The sequence below is a fragment of the Phalaenopsis equestris genome, unplaced genomic scaffold (assembly GCF_001263595.1).
Source record: "Phalaenopsis equestris unplaced genomic scaffold, ASM126359v1 Scaffold000374, whole genome shotgun sequence".
Lineage (NCBI taxonomy): Eukaryota > Viridiplantae > Streptophyta > Magnoliopsida > Asparagales > Orchidaceae > Phalaenopsis > Phalaenopsis equestris.
Window position 1 is genome coordinate 141015 of NW_018164816.1, and position 20937 is coordinate 161951.

At 37.2% G+C, this 20937-nt stretch overlaps 1 protein-coding gene across 2 annotated transcripts in view; it reads right to left on the reverse strand.

The window, feature by feature from the left end:
- The window catches only part of LOC110026502 (zinc finger CCCH domain-containing protein 19-like), a 101840-nt gene that overhangs the window by 73895 nt on the left and 7008 nt on the right, over positions 1-20937 (reverse strand). For both annotated transcript variants that reach the window (XR_002294211.1, XM_020727459.1), the window contains exons 4-5: positions 5068-5968; positions 4856-4983 (exon numbers count right to left, since the gene is read on the reverse strand). Coding sequence is in view for 1 of the 2 variants with exons in the window: in XM_020727459.1 (XP_020583118.1) it covers positions 4856-4983; positions 5068-5968 (1029 nt within the window). In the remaining variant the exon portion in view is untranslated. The remainder of the gene's footprint in view (positions 1-4855; positions 4984-5067; positions 5969-20937) is intronic.

The following is a 20937-nucleotide window of genomic DNA, read 5'->3' on the forward strand; positions in this document are numbered from 1 at the left end:
TATATATATATAAATATATATATATATAGATAGATAGATAGATAGATATGGTCCATTATACGAGCCTCCAGCCATCCTAAATGTGTCTAACAATTCGAGTATCACCTTCTTTAGACCAACTATGTCAGAGGGGATTCAAACCCCCGACATGAGGGGTCTTATATCGTGGATGCCACCCAGCAGACCGGAGTACGCGGCACATAAATTCTTATTTTATGTGTAGCATACCCCGGCCTGTTGGTTGGCATCCACGGTATAAGGCCGCTTAGGCCAGGGGTTCAAATCCCCTCTGGCATAGTTGGTCTAAAGAAGGTGATACTCGAATTGTTAGGCACATTAAGGGTGGTTGGAAGCTCGAATAATAGCCTCTAACCATTCCTTTTAAACTATAGATACATACATACATACATACATACATACATACATACATATACATACATACATATATATATCTATAGATATAGATACATACATATATACATAGATATAGATGTGTGTGTGTGTGTGTGTGTGTGTGTGTGTGTGTGTGTTTGTGTGTGTGTGTCTATAAATGTGTGTGTGTGTGTGTGTGTGTATGTGTGTGTGTGTGTGTGTGTGCGTGTGTGTGTGTGTGTGTATATATAAATGTGTTTGTGTGTGTGTGTGTGTGTGTGTAAAAATACATTCAAAAATTAAATAAAAAGCCTAACAGTGCTGAAATACATAGCATCAGGTGGCTAGAGAGCGACCCAATTTGCTCTTACTTCTGCCTCTAGTTATAGACACATATATATAGATAGATACATATATATAGATATACATATATATATATATATATATATATAGATACATACACACACACACGCACGCACGCAAGCACACAGACGCATATAAATATATACATACATAAGGATTGTACAGGAAAAGAAGAGACAACAATAACACGAAGGCGGTTGTGTATCGAGATGGTCTTAAAAAGAAAAACATTAGATAATATTTATTTATATCTTGCTTCATTGGAATTTCTAGTTTTCGTTTCAAATGAAATTCGTAGAATTCATACTTTTCATATAAACTTTTAGTTTTTAGTGATTTTATACATTTTTATTGATTTCACTAAAATGATTTCCAGTGAGATAAAATAAACTATTCAATTTTAATTATGCATAACTTCTTTAAACTCCTTAACTTTGAGATACATTCCTACTTCAAAATTAGGAAATTTCGCAAAATCATCTGTGTGGCTTAAAATTTCTCACTATGAGGCTTGCCTCAATGCCTTTTTGAAAATTTTACAATGAGAGTTACGCCACATATAATATAAGGCCCGCCTCAAGGTATGTCTTGCCTCAATTCTAGTGAACGTGTGCAATTAGATCAAGAATTTTTCTTAAAAAAAAAAATAAGTAAAGTATTATTTATAAACATTTCTTGCTTATATATATATATAATTGAGGACGTAATTAAGTTGTTACTACCACCATAGTCATTATCTTAAAATTTAATAAAAATCAATATTAATTAAATAGAAGGAAGTTCACTGAGATTTAAGTTGAACAGGAAAAATGAGCGAACATACTTATAATTGAGGATAAAATGAGGGAGTAAGAAAATCATTACCGATGATTCCAATGAAGGTACGCTAAGTGACAAGAGTGAAGAAAATTTTTAAAATTAAAATTCTAACATTACTAACTTGTGATGTTCTTATCTCTATGGGGGACAACAAAATTGGAGGAGAGATGATTTGTACTGAGCTTATGTTAAATTGTTATGTTATAATGTACTATTTAGATGTTTGCATATGATTTAAAATTTGAATATTAACATCTTACTTCTTACTTTAAATAAATTATCACATTTATTATATTAGGATATTAATCTATTATATTTTAAAATATTAATGGATTACAGTGCCAATATATTATCTCTTATTATATATTTAAACTTGATACTTTTTTTCTGCAATTAATTAATTTTGAGTCTTACACCCCGCTACACAAAGAAAAAACACCTCAATAGCCAATTACACAATTTTAAGCATTAACTCAAATCTCTTTCATCACAGTCATTATCACGACTCTTATTTACCTCTACATCCTTATCATCAACATTTTCCATTTTCAAATAAACCTTTTCAGTCAAACTATCAAATAATTGTAAGAAATATGAATATTCAAGCTATTCAAAAACTACATCATATAACTTATAACTAACATTCCCAATACCTCTTCATTTTGTATTGCCTCATTTCAAAACTATTTTCTAAAACTCTATGATGAAATTAATGCATACAAAACTTTGTAAGCTTTCCAATGACCCAAAAAAGCTTTGTACATAAAAATCTCAAACAAAAAAAATAAATTAACTAATGAGTTAATTTACCCCTCTTAATAATATAATTCCCTAATTTATCCATCCATATCCACCACACTTAAGTTTATTGTTAAAAACTTCTTTATTGCTCTATACTTGAAACAATATTTCACTGGACTACTTATAATTTTATAAAATTTGTCATTAAATCTTCATTATATCACCATCAAACTTTTATAAAATTAGTCATCATAACCACTCTCATTTACCTTTACATCCCTATCATCAACATTTTCCAAATCAACCTTTTCGGTCAAACAATCAAATAGTTGTTAGAAATTTGAATATTCAAGCAATTAAAAAACTACATATAATTTATCGCTTACATTCCAGACATCTCTTCATCTTTATTGCCTCATCACATAATGATGTTCTAAATCTCTACAATGAAATCAATGCATACAAAAATTTGTAAGCTTTCCAATGATCAAAAAAAAATTTACAAAATAATCTCAACCAAAAAAAATAAATAACTGATGAGTAAATTTACCCTAATTAATAAAATAATTCCATAATTTATCCCTAAAGTTTCATATACACCACACATAATTTTACTGTAACTTCTTTATTGCCCAACACTTGAAACAATATTTCCCTATCCTACTTGTAATTTCATAAAATTTGACATTAAAGGTGCGTTTGGGGCAACGTCTGAGCCGCGGCGAGGCTACTGGCTGCGATTTACGAGTGTTTGGGATGGCGTCTGGGCCACAGCGTCCCAAAGTTTTGGTTAAACACGGGCCGCATTCGATGAATGCCTTTTTACGCGTTTTTATTGGTTTGTCCTCGACCTTAAGACGTCAAATCCCCCGTCGCTCCTCTGTTGTTCCACTCGGGAAGAAGGGAGATGAAGCCAAAGTTGTGTGTTCTATGCGAAGGAATAGTGGGCCTTGTGTGTAAGTAAAGGGAAGAGCTGAGTCGAGCGGCTCAGTTCTCACAGGAAGAATGAGAGATCAAATCGAGCCCTAACATGCAGAGAGGAGGCGAGGGGCTCCGTGTGAGAGGAGACCAAACCAAACCCTAGCATGCGGTTTTTTGTAAGGGGAATCCCAATTTGAGCCTTTTGGGAAAATGAAGGCTTAAGTTCTTTTTAAATTGTATAAATTATTATTTTAAAAATGTTATTATGTTAACATTAAAACATTTTGAATTAATAATAGCGATTATTTAAAAATTAATTATGTTAACATTAAAATTAAAACAAGGCAGAATAGAACCAGTCGGTCGAACAAGCTTTATAATGTGAGTTTAGGTTATAATTATTTTAATTTAATAAATATGCATGTTTCATTTTAAACATTGTTGTTTTAAAGTTAAATTTAAAATAAATAATAACAGAATTGGTAGATTCAAATTATGAAAATTGGAAGAACATTTTGAATTACAAGGATCACAAAGAGGGCAATCAAGGTAAGGTTTTTATGTTCTTAAATTAGAGATTTTAATTATTATTAGGAATGGATAGCATCTCTGGAAAACGGTGTGGTCGTGACATACGTCATTTGCACTTTAAAAACAATATTATCATATTATTAAATGTGATTTTAATAATATTTTTTGTTTTTTAAACAATCTTGATACTCACTGTTAAGTGAGATGTATATGTGAATTTTTGTACTGTTCTGAGGTTGATTTTTGCTTCTGAGATATTAAATATATGGCTATGAAAGTTCTTTTACAAACAGCATTACTACATAGGGGCAGAATAGTCATTTTTCCAAAAACAGCTATCACACAGTTATTTTCAAACTGTAAAAAACAATAAGTCTGTCAGTTTTCCCACAGCAACTTCCCCGGAGCAATTTCCTAGAGCAACTGCTGCAAATAAGTTTATTGGATAAGTTGCGGCTACCCTAAACAGATTCTAAATCTTCATAATATCATCATCAAAAAATATTCCTTAACCACAAATTTAACTCCAAATTTCATATCTTCACTTTATATGATAGATCAAAGATAAGTCTAATCATACTGATTCATAATGATCAATGCCGTAACCACTAAATTTGCAACCCATCTTTGTTGTACTTATTCTAACCCTCTATATTACAAGTATTTTATCTATTACTGTAGCTTGCCACTTGTCTCAATGGATATCTCATCAATTGGAACTATATTATCTGCATAAAGTGAAAAACAAAGAACCCTTAATTTAAATAAAATTTGTAAGCAGCTCCACAACCAATAAGAAAAGATATGGACTCAATGTTGATCCCTCTGGCCACTCCATGGTCAAATCTAACACAATTCAATATTGCATCATAAATATCATAAATTACTTAAGCATACCATTAACAAAAAATTTTGCCTTAGTGAACAGCAAACAATTTTGTGGTACTCAACTATATGTCTACTAAAAAGCAATAAAAATCATATGAAAAATTTATAAGTTATGCCATTAACATAGTCTATTAAATCTCTTGGTCAAGTTTCATACGTGCCACGGCACAAGCAGAGTATAAGATACTAGAGAAACTATGAAGACGATTGAGTAGCAAACCTCAGTAAAATCCTGATTTGAAATACTATCAATTGTTGAAGTCTCTTTCTTGTTCAAATTTAATATCTCCAATAAAATATCTGTTGTCTTCTTACCAACCTTATATGGTTTTGAACTTTCCTGTGTTCCTGCACATAGATATTTCCTTTTCGTAACTAAACGGTGCCATGATCCACAGCAGTTATCAGAAAAATGGGAGGGGAGAAGTTTACCAACAATTTGCACCAGTCTGTACAAGTCTTGTCTTTGACCAGCATTAGATATCCTTATTCGCACAAAGGAGCCAACAACTTTATCATTAAATGTTTCCATATCATCAAGCAAATCCTCCAGTAAGCTTCGGCGCAGGAAAATAAGAGTTATGTTATGAACATCAATTGCCGCAAAATCATCAACATTCATCTGTGGTTCTATCTCCTCAATTCTTTTACGGTTTTTCCGTCTCTTGTCAGAAACTACTTTTGAAAATGTGTCACCTTCTTCAACATCATCAGTAAGTTTATTATCAGTATCTGAAGTTTCCACCTGATTGCCATCTACCACTACTTGCGGTACCTCTTTTGAAAGAAAATGTGATTCAAGCAGTTTCAGCATTTCAAAATGACCTACTCTATCTTTCCCAAAAAGGTTTCGAAGTCTCAAATCACAAATAATTTGACTTTTCCTGCGAGGATCTCTAAGATTATATTTCTTTATATAGTCAAGGAGAAGTGCCTGAACATCAAATTGAGATATAAAAGATTGATCTTCATTCCTCATGTGACCCACAAGCTCCAAGAGCTCCATTGAAGCCCAACCAGTTTCCTGAGGCATTGATGTCCCTTGATCAACTGCTATTTCAGGATTTTTGTCAACAGGAATGGCCTGCGAACGACTTCTAACTTTCTTCTTTGACAAGATGTTGCTCTTATGATCTGAACCTTCGGAACTAGAACCCTGATCCTCATTAACATCATATAATTCATCAGACGAATCCTCATCAGGAGCAACAGAATATGGATGTCTGGCATTATTGAGCTCTTCAGATGTCAATGACAATTTTACTTTCCGATCCAACCAATAAGCTTTAAACAAATACGTGAAACTATCTGTATCATCAAAATCCAAGCCATCCTACAAAACCCAAACATTTAACAGAGCAACCGGTAAAAATATTGTTTTATCAAAATCCATATGCATGCAGGTTAGCAGCGTCTCAGATCAATGAGCAAAATACAGTTACTTCAAAAGAAAAGTTATTTATTCAAGTTCTCCAAAAGTATAAGAATTTCCTAACACTGCTTGGTATAACAAGTAGCTTCACAAAACAAGTAACTGATAAGTTTTGGGAAGTCTGAAGCACCAATATCAAAGAAAAAAAAGTTTACAGTGCAGAAACATAAGTTGGTATTACTTTCCAAGGAAGAAAGTACATAATCTTCTTTATTTAGTCAAAGAAATTGAATAAGTTATTACACTGAATAATTAGTACAACTTAAGAACATCATTGTCGGCCCAAGCTCAGACAAGAGAATGTTAATTTGATGGTCAAATTTTTTGTTTTCAAAAGCTATAATTTTTATCCTCGTTCAGTACTTTATATTGCTGCATAACTTCATAAAAGAAATATGCACTAATCTACCTCATTTTGATAACAAATGCATAAGGGTTGTGATGCACGACAAGCATATGAAAACTAGAAAGGATAAAAAATGGATTAAATAATAAAAAAAGAGGTAATGACTTTACTGGGAGTGCTGTGATGCCATTTATCTTTGAGCTACACAATTCACACTTGAAATCAAACTTCACCTCAACAGCAAGATAATATTACCCATCAACAACCATCCATTCTCAACAATAGCAACGAAGTATGGAGTCAAAATGACAAAATTAAGTCATTAATAAAAAAAAATGAGATGAAGGCAGATATAAAGACTATATACTCATGATAGAACTGAAAGTAGGAGTATATGCCACGTGCAACATCAAGTACCTCACTCTAAAAAGTAGCAATAAACCTAAAATAACCAGAACCAAGCAACCAATTCATCAATTATGGATCATTGGAATGATCACAAGGAGCATCAAAATCTCATAAGAAAGTAGCAATGTAAAACAACGCTAGGTCACCACTTCACAAAGAAAAAAATTCGTTTACATAAACAGCAGAAAAAAAAATTGGTCATATTTATCAATAGTGAATAGTACACCATACTGTAAAGGTCTCTGTGAAGGTATAGCACATGGCACATGATGTTGCACGTGCAATTTTAAACATGATGTAAAATATTAAATAATTATGAATAAAAATGTTTGATCCTAATTTAGAGAAAATAATGTCGATTTTTAAAGCCACTGTTTTATAAATAAACAAAAAATTAGTTGAGTTCTAGCATCATATCGGACAAATCTGGATCCTTCAGGTTCCTCATCACAAATCAAGATTTAAAATTACACATTTGGTTATTGAAGTGTTTTTCATCCAGGAAGTGAAGCATAAGACTCAAAGATATTTTGAAACATAAAACCCAAATTCAAAAAGTGTGTAAAAGAGAAGTATTGTATAAACTTTAAAGTGTGAAGTAAAAAGTAATATCTCAAAATCATAATATATTAGAACATTAAAAAATAACATATCAACATCCTAATAAAGTAAAAAGTAATAACTAACTCGAGGTAAGAAGTAACATATTAACATTCTAATATCAAATCATTAAAAAAATGCTTTACATAAACATCAAAAAAGCAAAGCTAAGATATAAAATAAATTACTAAAATAAAATCACATAGCAAGCAAATAAAATTCAACATAAGTCTCCATCACACTCACCGCATAATGGGTCACCATCTATATCAACATAAAGAAATATTTTTTTCCCTCTCATCCTCAAATATATCCATGTTCTACAATTCCTCATTTTCAATCTCAATCATCTTACTCTATTCTAATCAATGAAAGTTAATAAAAATATCAATTAATTTTTTTAAAAATAGTTGTGTTGATGATTAGAATTTCAGCTACATAATTTTTTATGAATATTTTTTCTGTTTATTTCTTACTAGCCAGTGTATGAGACAAAAGGGTTAATAAATAGGATATATTATTATTATTATTTAGCTTTTGTTAAAAAGAGGACATTTAAAAACATACCACACAATTGACATATATTTACATATCTAACACCTAAATTTATTGATACCGGAGTTAACACGACCCACGAAAATGCAAGACAAATATTATTAAGCAAATAATAAAAGATACAATCAAAACTTGAAACAAAAAAGAAGACAAGAAAATGATGACAAGACTAACACGATGCAGCTACTGCCTGAGGAGAGTATCCGTTGACGTTGGTGATGAAAGGGACCGGTGAATGTGGGCGGAAGGAGCAGCAGGTGCATGTGGTTGTTGGAAGGTGGAGCTGCATGGAATGTGGTGTCGGCTTCAACAGATGCGAGGGGCTACTAAAAGGGTATGAAGGGTGAGCTGCAGGAGTTGGCGGGCTGCTGAAGGTGCAAAAGTGTTCGATGGCCTGATAAGAGGTGCAGGGAGGGGAGGGGTCAACAGTTTGCAAACTGATGAAGAAGAGGTCGGCGGCTTGCGAGATTGGATCCAGAGTAGTCGACATGCTGCAAGGAGATGCCCGGAAGGGGGTCGACTAACTGCATGAGGAAGGAGGGGAAGTTGCGGCTCACTGGGAGGGAGGTGGCGGACTGCTACGGATGTTGGGGGAGTTACACTCAGCTAGAAGGCAGTGGCAACCTACTGGGGTGTGAGAACAGGCAAGTATGGTACGGTTGGTGCCTTAAAGAGGTAGGCGGTCTGTTGGAGGAGCAAGAAGGAAGTCTGCGACTTTTTGAAGTCATAGACAGAGGGTTGTGGTAACCTGAGTCGTGGAAAGGGAATTTGCAGCCTTCAGAAGTTGCAGACAGGGAGCTGTGGCAGCCTGGAGTCGTGGGAAGAGAGTATGCAGCCTTTTGGTATTGCAGACGGAGAGTTGCGATAACCTGGAGTCACGGGAAGAAAGTCGGCGGCTTTCTGGAGTCACAGATAAGTAGCTGCAATAAGTTGGAGTCGTGGAAAGGGGATTGTTGAGCTATGGAGTTGTTGTTGGGTGTCGGTGGATGCAAGACAAAGAGAAACGATATACATAATCACAACCTCGGATGAGTTAGAGCCATAGCACCTTCTTGTTATCGGATACAGCACTCAAATGGTAGAAACGTCGGCGATGAACTCTGAACTCAAAAAACAAATCAACTAACAGTAACCGAAGCAAGCACCACTAATAAATAATAGAGATTAGTAAGTATAATAGGTAAGGATCAAAATAAGAAAGGAAATAGAAAAGGAAGACATGGAATAAACAAGAAAAAGAAAAGGATATAATGTAAAGGGAAGGACGAGGAATAGGAGGGAAAACAGGAAAGGGAATATGTGGGCGGCAGATTCAACCCCTTTTGGCGGTCGACCGATCCAGCAGATCAGGACAACGCAGGGGTCAGTTCACTCAGCCCCCCAATCTTGCCCTGCATCAGTCTCGAGAATTTGGAGGAGTTTGAGTTCATTCGTTGAAGCATCTGAGTCCTCAAAGTATGGTGTCAAGTTTGTGTCATTGAACGTGGCTGAAACATTGTAGTTGCCTTGCAGGTCAACCTTGTATGTGTTGTCATTCAACTTCCGAAGTATTATGAAATGGCTTTCTACTCGAGGCTTAAGCTTCTCGAATGCTCATATTGGGAACCTTTAGTTCTCCTTGAAATGTCACCTTCTGGGACTTATTTGCACATGCCTGGTATTTACGGTTCTACTTAGCGATCTCCTTGTCAACTCCTCATGAAATTTTTGAATCTCGTAAACCCTCGTTGTAGCATATTCACAGACATCTGATATCGACAAGAATGGTACCAACTCAAGTGGTGTAAGTGAATTGCACCCGTACACAATCTCGAACGATTTACCTTCTATAGTCTGACTCAGGTATCTGTTGTAGGCAAACTTAGCTTTGGCTAGGATGAGATCCCACTGATTGGTATTCTTCCCCACAAAGGATCTCAGGAGATTTCCTAGGCTCCTGTTCACGACCTCTGCCCAATCATCATTTGTCGATGAGCTGATGAACTGAATTGACGTCTCTGTCAGATGTAATGATCTTAGGAATCCCGTTTAACCTCACGACCTCCCAGAAGTACAAATCGTCAGAATGAGACACATCCAGTCTCTTGTGGCAATAGTCGAAATCTGTCATCTTCGAGAAGCGGTCCACTACAACCATCACAAAGACCCTGTTTCTATGCGCCCTCGGGCGAGCCATCACGAAATCCATACAGATGTCCACTCATGGTGCCTCTGGTAATGGAGTGTACAAACCCACATTCTGCCCTCTTGTCTTTGTCAGATGCCAGATCCTACACTGTCTGACGTGACTATGCACATCTATTGTCAATTGGAGACAAAAGAAATGCTTCTACAATAGAGCAAGTCTTGTCCTTGCAAAAATAACCCGTTAATCCTCTATTTTGTCTCTTTTAAATAATGGTCTCTCAGTGAGCGCCTGGAAATGCACAATTGACTCTTGTGAAATAAGTAGTCATCTGCTTGGTAATACTGTCGAATCGGTTTCTCCTGACATTGTTCCCAGATTTCCAAGATGTCCATGTCTACGTCGTGCAAATCCTTTACGACCTCAAACCCCAAAACTCGTGTCTGCATTGTTGTAATCAACAAGTGACAAAGAATTAGTGCATCTGCTATGCGGTTATGGCTTCTCGCCTTGTGCTTAAGCACGAATTGGAATGATGCTAGAAATTCCACCCAAGTGGCATCTCGGCCTTTCAGTTTGTTCTGACTGTTGAGAAATTTCAATACCTCGTGATTTGTAAACAGTGTGAACTCGCTTGTCAGCAGGTAATGACATAAGTGCTCCAGGGCTTGTACAACGAGATAAAATTCCTTGTCATATGTTGAGTATTTCCTCATGGATTCATTCAGCTTTTCACTGAAGTAGGCGATGTGATGACCCCTTGGCTTAACACTGCCCCTATCCCCACATCAGATGCGTCACACTTTACCTCGAAGGCTTGATTGAAGTTTGGTAAGGCTAGCACAGGCGCCTGAGTCACTCTCCTTCAAAGTGTCGAAGCTTGTCTGAGCTATTGTTGCTCAAGTGAACTCCTTTCCATTTAAAAGTTCTGTCAAAGAGGTGGTGATAATGCTAAAGATCCAGATGAATGTCCAGTAGAGCGATGCTAACCTTAAACTGCCTCAGCTCAATAAACGACTGTGGCACGGTCCAACTTATAATGGCATCGATCTTTGTATCGTCCGCCTAAATTTCTGCATTTGTCACAATATATCCCAAAACGCACACCTTGCTTTCCATGAAATGGCACTTCTTTGGGTGGGCATAAAGTTCCTCTGCTCGCAATACCTCAAAAACTACCCTTAAGTGTTGTAAGTGCTCCTTTTTATATCTGGTGTATACCAAAATATCGTCAAAGCAGACAACCACAAATTTCCCCATTACATAATTCATCAACTTCATAAAAGTGTTAGGCACGTTTGACTAGCCAAATGGCATTATTGTCCACTCATAAAACTCATCTCGCATTTTGAAAGCGGTCTTCCACTCATCTTCTGGTTTCATCTGTATCTCGTGATGCCCACTGCATAACTTGATCTTGAAAAAGATGGTGGCTCCGTTCAACTGGTCCAAAAGATAGCCTAAACAAGGTATGGGAAATCGGTACTTGATGGTAATTTTGTTGATGGCTCTGCTTTCGATGCACATTCTCCATGTTTGTCTTTTTTGGGTACCATTAAGGTGGGGACAGCTTAGGGGCTGGAACTCTCCCTAACTAACTCTCTCACGAAGAGAACCTGCACCTGTCACTGTAACTCCTTATGCTTTGTCGATCTTTAGCCTGTAAGCGGGCCGATTTGACAATACTTATCCTGGTATGAGATCAATGACATGTTAAATGTCCCTTGGCGGCAGCAATCCCTCGAAAAGACTGTTGGTCAACAAGTCCTGGAAGTTGTGTAGTAGTGGTTGGAGCGGCATTGGTATTACATTTTCCATTTTTGTCCCCTCAAGTAGGACTAAGGCTATTGCTACTGACGCATCTTAAACTGATTGCAGGAAATTGCTTTCGAGACTAATGTTTCATCTATGTCACCTACTCTTATATCCTTAACGGGTAACAATAAGATGCGCTTCCCATCCTTCTTACAAGTATAGATATTCTTAAAACCATTATGTTGAGCCTTGCGGTCGAACTGCCAAGGTCTTCCCAGTAGAATAAGACATACGTCCATCGAGATCACGTCGCACCATACCTACCCCTGTAACTGATCGCCAATTGAGAACTCAACTAGGCACTATCGATCCACTCATATCTGATTTCAACTTCATAGCCCGGTAAGAGAAGACTGATAATGTTTTTGCATTGCTAATCCCAACCTTTTTACCATCAACGTGGATACTATGTTCTCACAACTACTATCGATTATAAGACCGCAAACCTTGCATTTTACCGTGCACTTGATGCGGAAAATGTTGTGCCTTAGCCATGACTGATTTATTTCTGGTTATGTCTGTAACACTCTCCATATAACTAACATTTCTCCTCCGTTGCCCTAGAGTTGAAGCTCTTCCTCAGAACTATCCTCAAACTTGTCATCCTCCATCTCCTCGGCAACGCTTTGGTCTATCAATAAGACAACTCGACTCGTGGGACATCTGGATACTATGTGGTCGCAACCAAGGCACCGAAAACTCTTTCTAGCATGCACTGTCCTCGAAAAATTACTATTTTCTGGCTTCTTTCCATTAGGCTCGATCTTGTCACTCCTGAATATTGTCTCTCCTGCTCCTGAAGTAGGATTGTTCGTAGCCATTGTTGTAGGTGATAGCATGAATGAGGATTGTTTCTTGAAGAATGTATGTAGTCTGGCCTGATTTTGTTGCCTTTCAACCTTTAAAACTCATGTTTGGACATCTCCAAGTGACAAGAAGAGCTACAATTGGACCACGTTGCTAATAATGGGCTTCAAGGCCCCTAGATATCGGGTGATCGTTTGCTCCTCTGACTCGACAAAATCACATTTCATCTGGAATTGATCAAACTACGCCGTGAATTCTTCCACTGAAAGATCTCGCTGGTACAAATGGTTGAGCCTCAAAAACATGTTCTGACGGTAGTAAGGTGGTAGGTATTTCCACTAAAGTTCCCTCCTCATCTTCTCCCGTTCGAAAATTTTATCACGGCCTTCTCTCTTCCTCTGCCTCTACAAACTTTCAAACAACATGGATGTGCTCTTTTTCAACTTGATGGCGGCCAACTTTACCCGTGTATCCCCTGACATGTTTTTATATTTAAAGATTCACTCCACCGATTGTAACCAGTCAAAAAAGTCATCTGGATCAATGCCTCCATCAAACTCCGGGAGATCCATTTTAAAGTTGAAGTCCCTGTGCCCCTCAAATATGGGCTCCTCTCTCGGGTTTCTTTGGTATTAAATTCCAAAATGGAGTGGTTGGTATTCCTCGTCGTTGGTGTCTTCTCTGTGGAAGGAGTTCAGATCTTCGTCCCTGTCGCCCCTTCGACTCTCTCGATCACGTTCGAGGGTAATTTCCCCTTTGGTTTCATCATCCATCTCTGATAATCTCTTTTGCAGGTGACGGATCTTTTGTTGTATTTCATCCCAGTTGGGGTTTGGTATGTATCTCCTTAGGGGCATGGTTAAAAGTTTGGGACCTACAGAAGAAAAGGGAAAAAGGAAAAGAATAGAATGAAAAGATTGGAAGAAAAAAAGAAAGAGGGAACGAAAGGAAAGAAAAGGAAAGAGAGGGGAGAGAAAAAAATTTTGGTGGACTAACCCAAGGATAAGACTAGGGCTAGTCTAGTTTTGATACCAAATGATGTCGGAGTAAACTTAACCCATGATGACATAAGACAAATATTATTAAATGGATAATGAAGGATAAAATCAAAACTCAAAACAATAAAGAAGCAAGACAATGACAACAAGAATAATGTGATCCAGCTATGGCTTGAGGAGAGTATCGGCATCGGCGGTGAGAGGGGGGCCAACCGGTGAATGTGGGCGGAGGGAGCAACAAGTGCGAGTGGCTGCTGGAAGGTGGAGCAATTGAGGTTGCAGTGTCGGTGGCAGCAGGTGCGGGTGGCTACCGGAAGAGTCTAAAGGGGGAGCTGTCGGAGTCAGCAGACTGCTAGAGGTGCGAAAGTCGTGAACGGCCTATTGGGAAGTGCAGGGAGGGATCGACAAGCTGCGGACGGATGCAGAAGAGATCGGCAGCTTGCAGGATGGGATCCAGAGTAGTGGACTGGCTGCAGGGATATGCAAGAAAGGGGTTGACTGCCTGCGAGAGGAGACAGGAGCGAAACTAACGACTCGTACAAAGGCAGGCAGTGAGCTGCTAGGAATGCAGGGGAAGTTGCAGTCAGCTGGAGGGGCGTAGCGGCCTGCTGGGATGACGGAAGAGGTTGGAAGTGTATGATGCGTTGCCTGAAATAGGTAGGTGATCTGCTAGAGGTGCGGGAAGGGAATCTGCGGCCTTCTGGAGTCGCAAGCAAAGAGTTGCGTCAACCTGGAGTCGCGAAAAGGGAGTATGGGGCCTTTTGGGATCGCAAACATGGAGTTGCGGTAATCTTGAGTAGCAGGAAGGAAGTTTGCGGCCTTCTAGAGTCGCAGAGAGGGAGTTGCAGTAACCTGGAATCGCTTGAAGGGGACTATTGTGGCTATGGCTATCAAAAAAGCTTCTTGAACATGAACAGCTTGTGTTCGGCTCATTAAATAGCTCGTGTTCGATTTGTTCATTAAGTAAATGAACTAAACAAGAAAGAAATTTTTGACCTTAACTATAAACTAGACGAAAACGAGCAAAGGTTTGTTTGTTCGTGTTCGGCTCAACTTGGTTCGAATTAATTAAATAATAAATATATAGTATTAAAATAATATTTATATAATAAATTTATACATCGAATTTTTTATTTTTTTTACTTTTATTTTTTTTTAATATTTTTTATCTTTTATTTTTTCTCCACAACAGTCACCCCTCCTTTCTTAGGTTATAATGAATTGAACTAACTTAGACACTGTTTGAGATAGAGTATATCATTTCTACATCAACCCACTAATGAAAGAAGCAGTTAAGAAGGAGATGGTTATGTGGGGATGCGAGCATTATCTTCTACATAAAAATTCAAAAATATTCTATCAGTTTCCTGTTAAATTGGTGTATGTGTATCTTGTTTTCTTTCACTTATTGTAGATCTCTTGTTAAGTGTTGCACTTTTGTTTAATATTCTTCTTATTTGTGTATCTGTATTTACTTAAACTTTGTTTCATCTCTTTAGCTTAGGGTCACTTACCTATTTTAACCTAGTTGGTGCATGCGTAGTTCGGAACCTTGGACCTTCAGTCTTACGACCCTGAGTTAAAGAGAAATTTTAAAAAAACTATGTAAAAATTAAAAAGAATTCATAAAGCATTAGGAGAGATGGCGCACATACCTCAGGAGGAACCACATGTGCACCGACCCAATGAAATGCCTCGGCCCCTTAGGGATTTTGCTAACCCTATAGTAGACGAAATTCACCAAAGCATTAAGACCTTTGCGTAAAAGCCAACATTTTTGAACTTAAGTCCGTCATCATACAAATGATACAAAACAATCAGTTTGGGAGGACACCATGTGAAGATTTTAACCTACGTTGAGCTAGCTTTCTAAAGCTTTGTGACATGATTTGCTATAACAGTGTCTCTAGCGAAGCCATTGGGTTGAGATTTTTCCCTTTCTCCTAACGGAAAAAAGCTAAATTGTGGTTAAATTCTCTCACTCCTAGGTCCATCACAACCTGGATCGAACTTGCTCAGAAATTCTTAGCCAAGTATTTCCCACCATCCAAAAAACTAAACATAAAAATGATATCACCTATTTTAGCCAATTTGATGGAGAATCAATTTATGAGGATTGAGAAAGATTTAAATGGTTGCATATGAAGTGTCATCATCATGCACTATCAAACTGGTTAATTATTCAGACATTCAACAACGATCTAGTAAGATCCCTTACATTGATCATAGATGTTGCTGCAGGAGATTCCCTTATGTCAAAACCATTGGAAGAGCCCTATTTAGAAATTGAGGGGATGGCGACGGATAATTTTCAATGGTCTTTGAATAGAGTGAATCCTAGGAAGGTAACCAATGTTTTAAACACGGATGTATTATCTATTCTGATCACGCAAGTAGCAGCTATCTCTGGAAATCTAGATCAATTAGGTTTAAATCCACCACAAGAATCACCAGTCATAAAAGAGAATACATATGACCAACAAATAGATACTAATGTGTCGCTCATTGAGCCCATGAATGTTATCAACAGTAGGTTTGACAACTCATACTCCAATACCTATAACCATGGCTGGAATAATCACCCGAATTTTAACTTGAATAACAATAACACAGGTGTAGGAAAAAAACATTGGGGAACTAGTCAAGCTATCCCTGTGTGGAATTTGAGTAATCAGGGCAGCACAAACCCAAGGCAGACTTACCCTCCTGGCTTTAACTCAAACCCTCAATTTAAGGATAAAAAGCTCACGTTAGAAGAAGTAGTGTTGCTGATGAGAAATCAACTGTAGAGTCAAGATGCGGCTATTAGAAACATAGAGAACAAACTAGGCCAAATGGTTAATTCTCTTAGTAATAGGGCTTAGTGAACTCTTTCTAGTTATACCGAAGTTAACCCAAATGAGAAGGCTAATGAACATGTTAAGGTTATAAAGTTGAGTGAAAGAGAATTGGAGGAAGTGATTAAGAGAGAGCCCGAAGAAGTAGAAGTCAATCATGAGCCTGAAAGACCTAATGAAAAATCATCCCAAGACATAAAAGACAAGCCTCACCTCCTAAAAACTTAGAAAGACCACTTCTACCATTTCCTCAAAGGCTTCAAAAACAAAAGTTGGTTCAACAGTTTTCAGATTTTTAAAGGTGTTTAAGAAGCTAACGATTAATATTCATTTCGTTGGCGCCTTAGAGCAAACGCCTAGCTACGTGAAATTCATGAAAATTTCAAACAAAAAATGTAAGCTAGCATATTGAGACTGTAGCACTCAGTGAAGAATGTAGCACCATTAGTCAGAAAAAGTTTCCTCAAGAAAGTTAAGGACCCTGATAGTTTTACCATCCCCGGTGTCATTGGAGGAAAATTTTGCGGAAAAACCTTATGTGATTTAGGTGCAAGTATCAACCTCATGCATTGTCTATTATTAAGAGTTTGGGATTAGAAAAAGTCCAACCCACTACTACGACCCTTTAGTCGGATGACCAATCACTTATCCTAGGGAGGTTATAAAGGAAGTTCTAGGGGTCATTTGGTTTGCTAAAAATGAAATGTAATGTAAAATGTTTGAATAGTATTATGATTACAATGTATTTAAAATATTTTCGAGTTGTTTGGTTCAATGTAAATTAAACATAGGATTTTATGTTTTTTTATTTAGTTTAAAGTAGATTATAAACAATATATTTACTTGGGTAAAGAGCGACGTGCAACAGCCAACAATAGGCATCGATTGCGACGACGGCAACTCTGGCATGCTGGGACAACAGACAGCGGTAGCCACAACTCCGGCTAGCAGCTACGATGGTGGACGGCGGCGAACTGCAGCGGCTGCAGAGGGTGAAGGAGGGCGACAAGGGCAGAGAGCAGCGGAGGGCAGCGAACGGCGCCGGCAAGCTTGGCAGGCGACAACTGGCTATGGCGGACAGTGGGCAACAACGACAGACAACGAACAAAGGGTAGCAAAAGGCGGGCGGAGGCGGCAGCAGCAGCGGGAGGCGGGAGGAGAGCAACAACTGCGGTCGACTATGACGGCGGGCGGTGGACGGCAATGGTTGGTGAACGACAAGCTACGGCGACTCACCTACAACATTTACATGAATAATGTAATTCAACTTCGGCCAAATTGGTTGAATTCTAAATTCATTCAAAATGAACTATAGTGTAAACTTCATATTCATTAAAATTTTACATTGAATTTGTAAATTTTCATACCAAATATAAAATTTTCTTATATATTAACAAAAGAATTACAGTACAACACTAATTTACTCAATCAAATGGCCCGTTAGTGAAGGCAGATAAATTTATCTTCCCAACAAACTTCATTGTTTCAGATATGGAAAACGATAAACAGATCCCGATAATTTTAGGCAGACCTTTCGTAGCCACAGGTAGGGCTATAATAGATGTTCGGAAGGGGGAGTTGACAATGAGGGTTAATGATCAGAAAGTGACTTTTAGGGCCCGCTTGGGGCAGTTATTTTGGTGTGGTACGGTTCCAAAACGCAGATGCACCTATTTGTAAAGCTCGGCAGGGTGGTTTATCCTAACAAGCTATGTTAAATGCGGATTGCAGATTTAACCCCGTGTCCCGCAAATTCTTCGTGATTTCAACCCTTTTGCCCTTTGTGTGTTTCATCTGTGGCTCCCTCGCATTTCTTCTATTCTAGGTTCTTCTCTCGATCGCATTTATTCTGCCCTAGGTACCTCTCTCGCGATTCTTTCGATTACTGTACTCTATATGTATTTCATGTGCTAATTTTTTATGGAATGGTTATCACATTGCAATTTGTTGCTTTATCATTTTTGGTTTATGGCTAGAGTATTGTGGATTTTGAGATGTGTTGATTTACCTCCTCCGATTTTACAATTTGTGATGGTGGATTTTGTCGTGGTGTTTGTGATTAAAATGGATGAAAAAGTGTGGAATGGCTTTGTCTTGCCACGATAGATGGAATGACTTTCTCTTACCCTTGCATTTTTACCATTATGTTTGTTTATTCTTCACCTCCACTGATTTTGTGAGTGAAAATTTGAAAAATGGATGAAAGAGGGTGTTTGCTTTGTTGATAGCAATATTTCAGTTGTTATGCATGTTTGGTTGTTTGTTTACATTTGCATGCACTGATTTTGAGTGGGAATTTGAAAACAAATGAAAGAGGATGCTTGATTTATTGATAACGATGTTTCGGGTGCCCTGTATGTATATGCCTCAATTCCAAAATATTGATAGCTTTGATAATTAAGTGAGATTTTGAAAATGTATGAATAAGCGAACATGATTTGTAGATAGCAATTTTTCGGTTGTCATGTATGTATGGTTATTTGTTTACATTTATATGCACTTATTTTTTGAGTTGGAATTTGAAAAATGAATAAAAGAGAGTGCTTGATTTATTGATAGCAATGTTTTGTGTTCCCTATGCGTATCTGCCTAAATTCCAAAATATTGATAGCTTTGATCATTGAGTGAGAATTTGAAAAATGGATGAAAGAGGGTGCTTGATTGGTAGATAGCAATGTCAAGTGTCGTGAATGTAATTGAGTCAAATGATGGGGTTTTATCGCTATTTTTTATGTTTGAGTGAGAATTTTAAAAATCGATGAAAGATGGTGATTGATTTCTAGATAACATTGTTTTGGGTACCATTTATGTAATTGTCTCAAATGAAAAATATTGGATGGCTTTTATTGTTACCTTTGATGTTTGAGTGAGAATTTGAAAAATGAATAAAAGAAGGTGCTTGATTTGTAGATGACAATGTTTTGGGTAAATTACATACAGAACGCCCAAAATCAATGCATTCACGCTTGCCATGATCAAACCATTGTGAATTTGATAAAATAGAGCAATATGGGATGGTGTTGGTGTTGAGGTGCGGTAAAGTGGGGTGGTGGTGCTGATTTTGATGTGGTGTGGTTATAGTGGTGTTGGTAATGTAGTGCTAGTTGTGTTGATAGTGGTGGTTGGGGAGTGTGGTAGTGACAAATTTGTTGGTTCTTGACACGTGAAACCTCAATGAAGGCAACCAAGTTTCTCTGTTTTTTCAATGTTATGGCATTTGAGGCTCTTCTCGATGATTTTTTTGGTGATATGTATATGTGACACACACGAGCTCGGTATTACGTGGTTTAAAGACCACCAATAAATTTTTTTATAAGATCTGTTGTCTTCTTGTAATAACAGATTTGTTGGTTTATACTATGTTCTCTGAGACCTTATAATTTCATAAAACTTCAATTGATTACTTCTACTATTCTTTTTCACTAATGTTGCATCTAAGGATTTGTGTTTTGTTGTTTTAAACCTTACGAAAAGATGAGCTCGACGACTTCTGATACTTTCAGAGCATTGTATTGCTACTACGAATAACAATATTCCATGGTTACTTTGCGACAGCCACATAATCACGAGAGACAGATTTACAGGTCTCCGAGGAGAAGAACAGAAGGTTGTGACTTCTTTAGGTAAGCGAATCGGAGTGAGAATTCCACCGCCGATAGTGATCAGGCATAGAGACATTCCTTGAATGAGTGATTATTTCGTGACATTAATCAAGTACATTTTAAAAACAACATTATCATATTATTAATTATTGTTTTAATATTTTTTTTATTTTAATTATCGTGTTAGTGTTTAGTGATGTGTTTATTTTTATTTTGTAATATTCAAACTGGATATTTTTTTCATGTATGAAATGTGCTAACAGGATTTGTTCTGTTATAAACACTATACTATGGGGCAGAAAAGTCATTTATTCAAAAACTGCTGCTACTAAACTGCAAAAAACAAATAGACAGTCAGCTTCTGGGCAGCAAGAAGAGCCAGCTTTTGAGCTGCAGTTTTTTAATAAGTTGCAGTTACCCCAAACAGACCCTTAATGTATTGAAATCTATTGAATACCCTTCTGATTTGGAAGATGACTCTTGCTTTAGACTATATCTGGTGAACGGACCCATTAAAAGCCAATTTGAGGAAAATTCTAAAGCTAACCCTGTAAAGCGGAATTTGATTAAAAAAGACAGTAAAGTCTCCAAGGATGAATTGAGTTTACTTTTAGAGGCAAGTCCTAGAGTGTATAAGGATAGGTTTGAAGTTCTTGATATCACTGACTAATCCAAACCTTTTATGCCATCTATAGAGAAGTTTTCTGAATTAGAAATGAAAGCCTTGCCCCGACAATTGAAGTAAAAGCCTATTTAAGGGAGACATCCACTTTACCC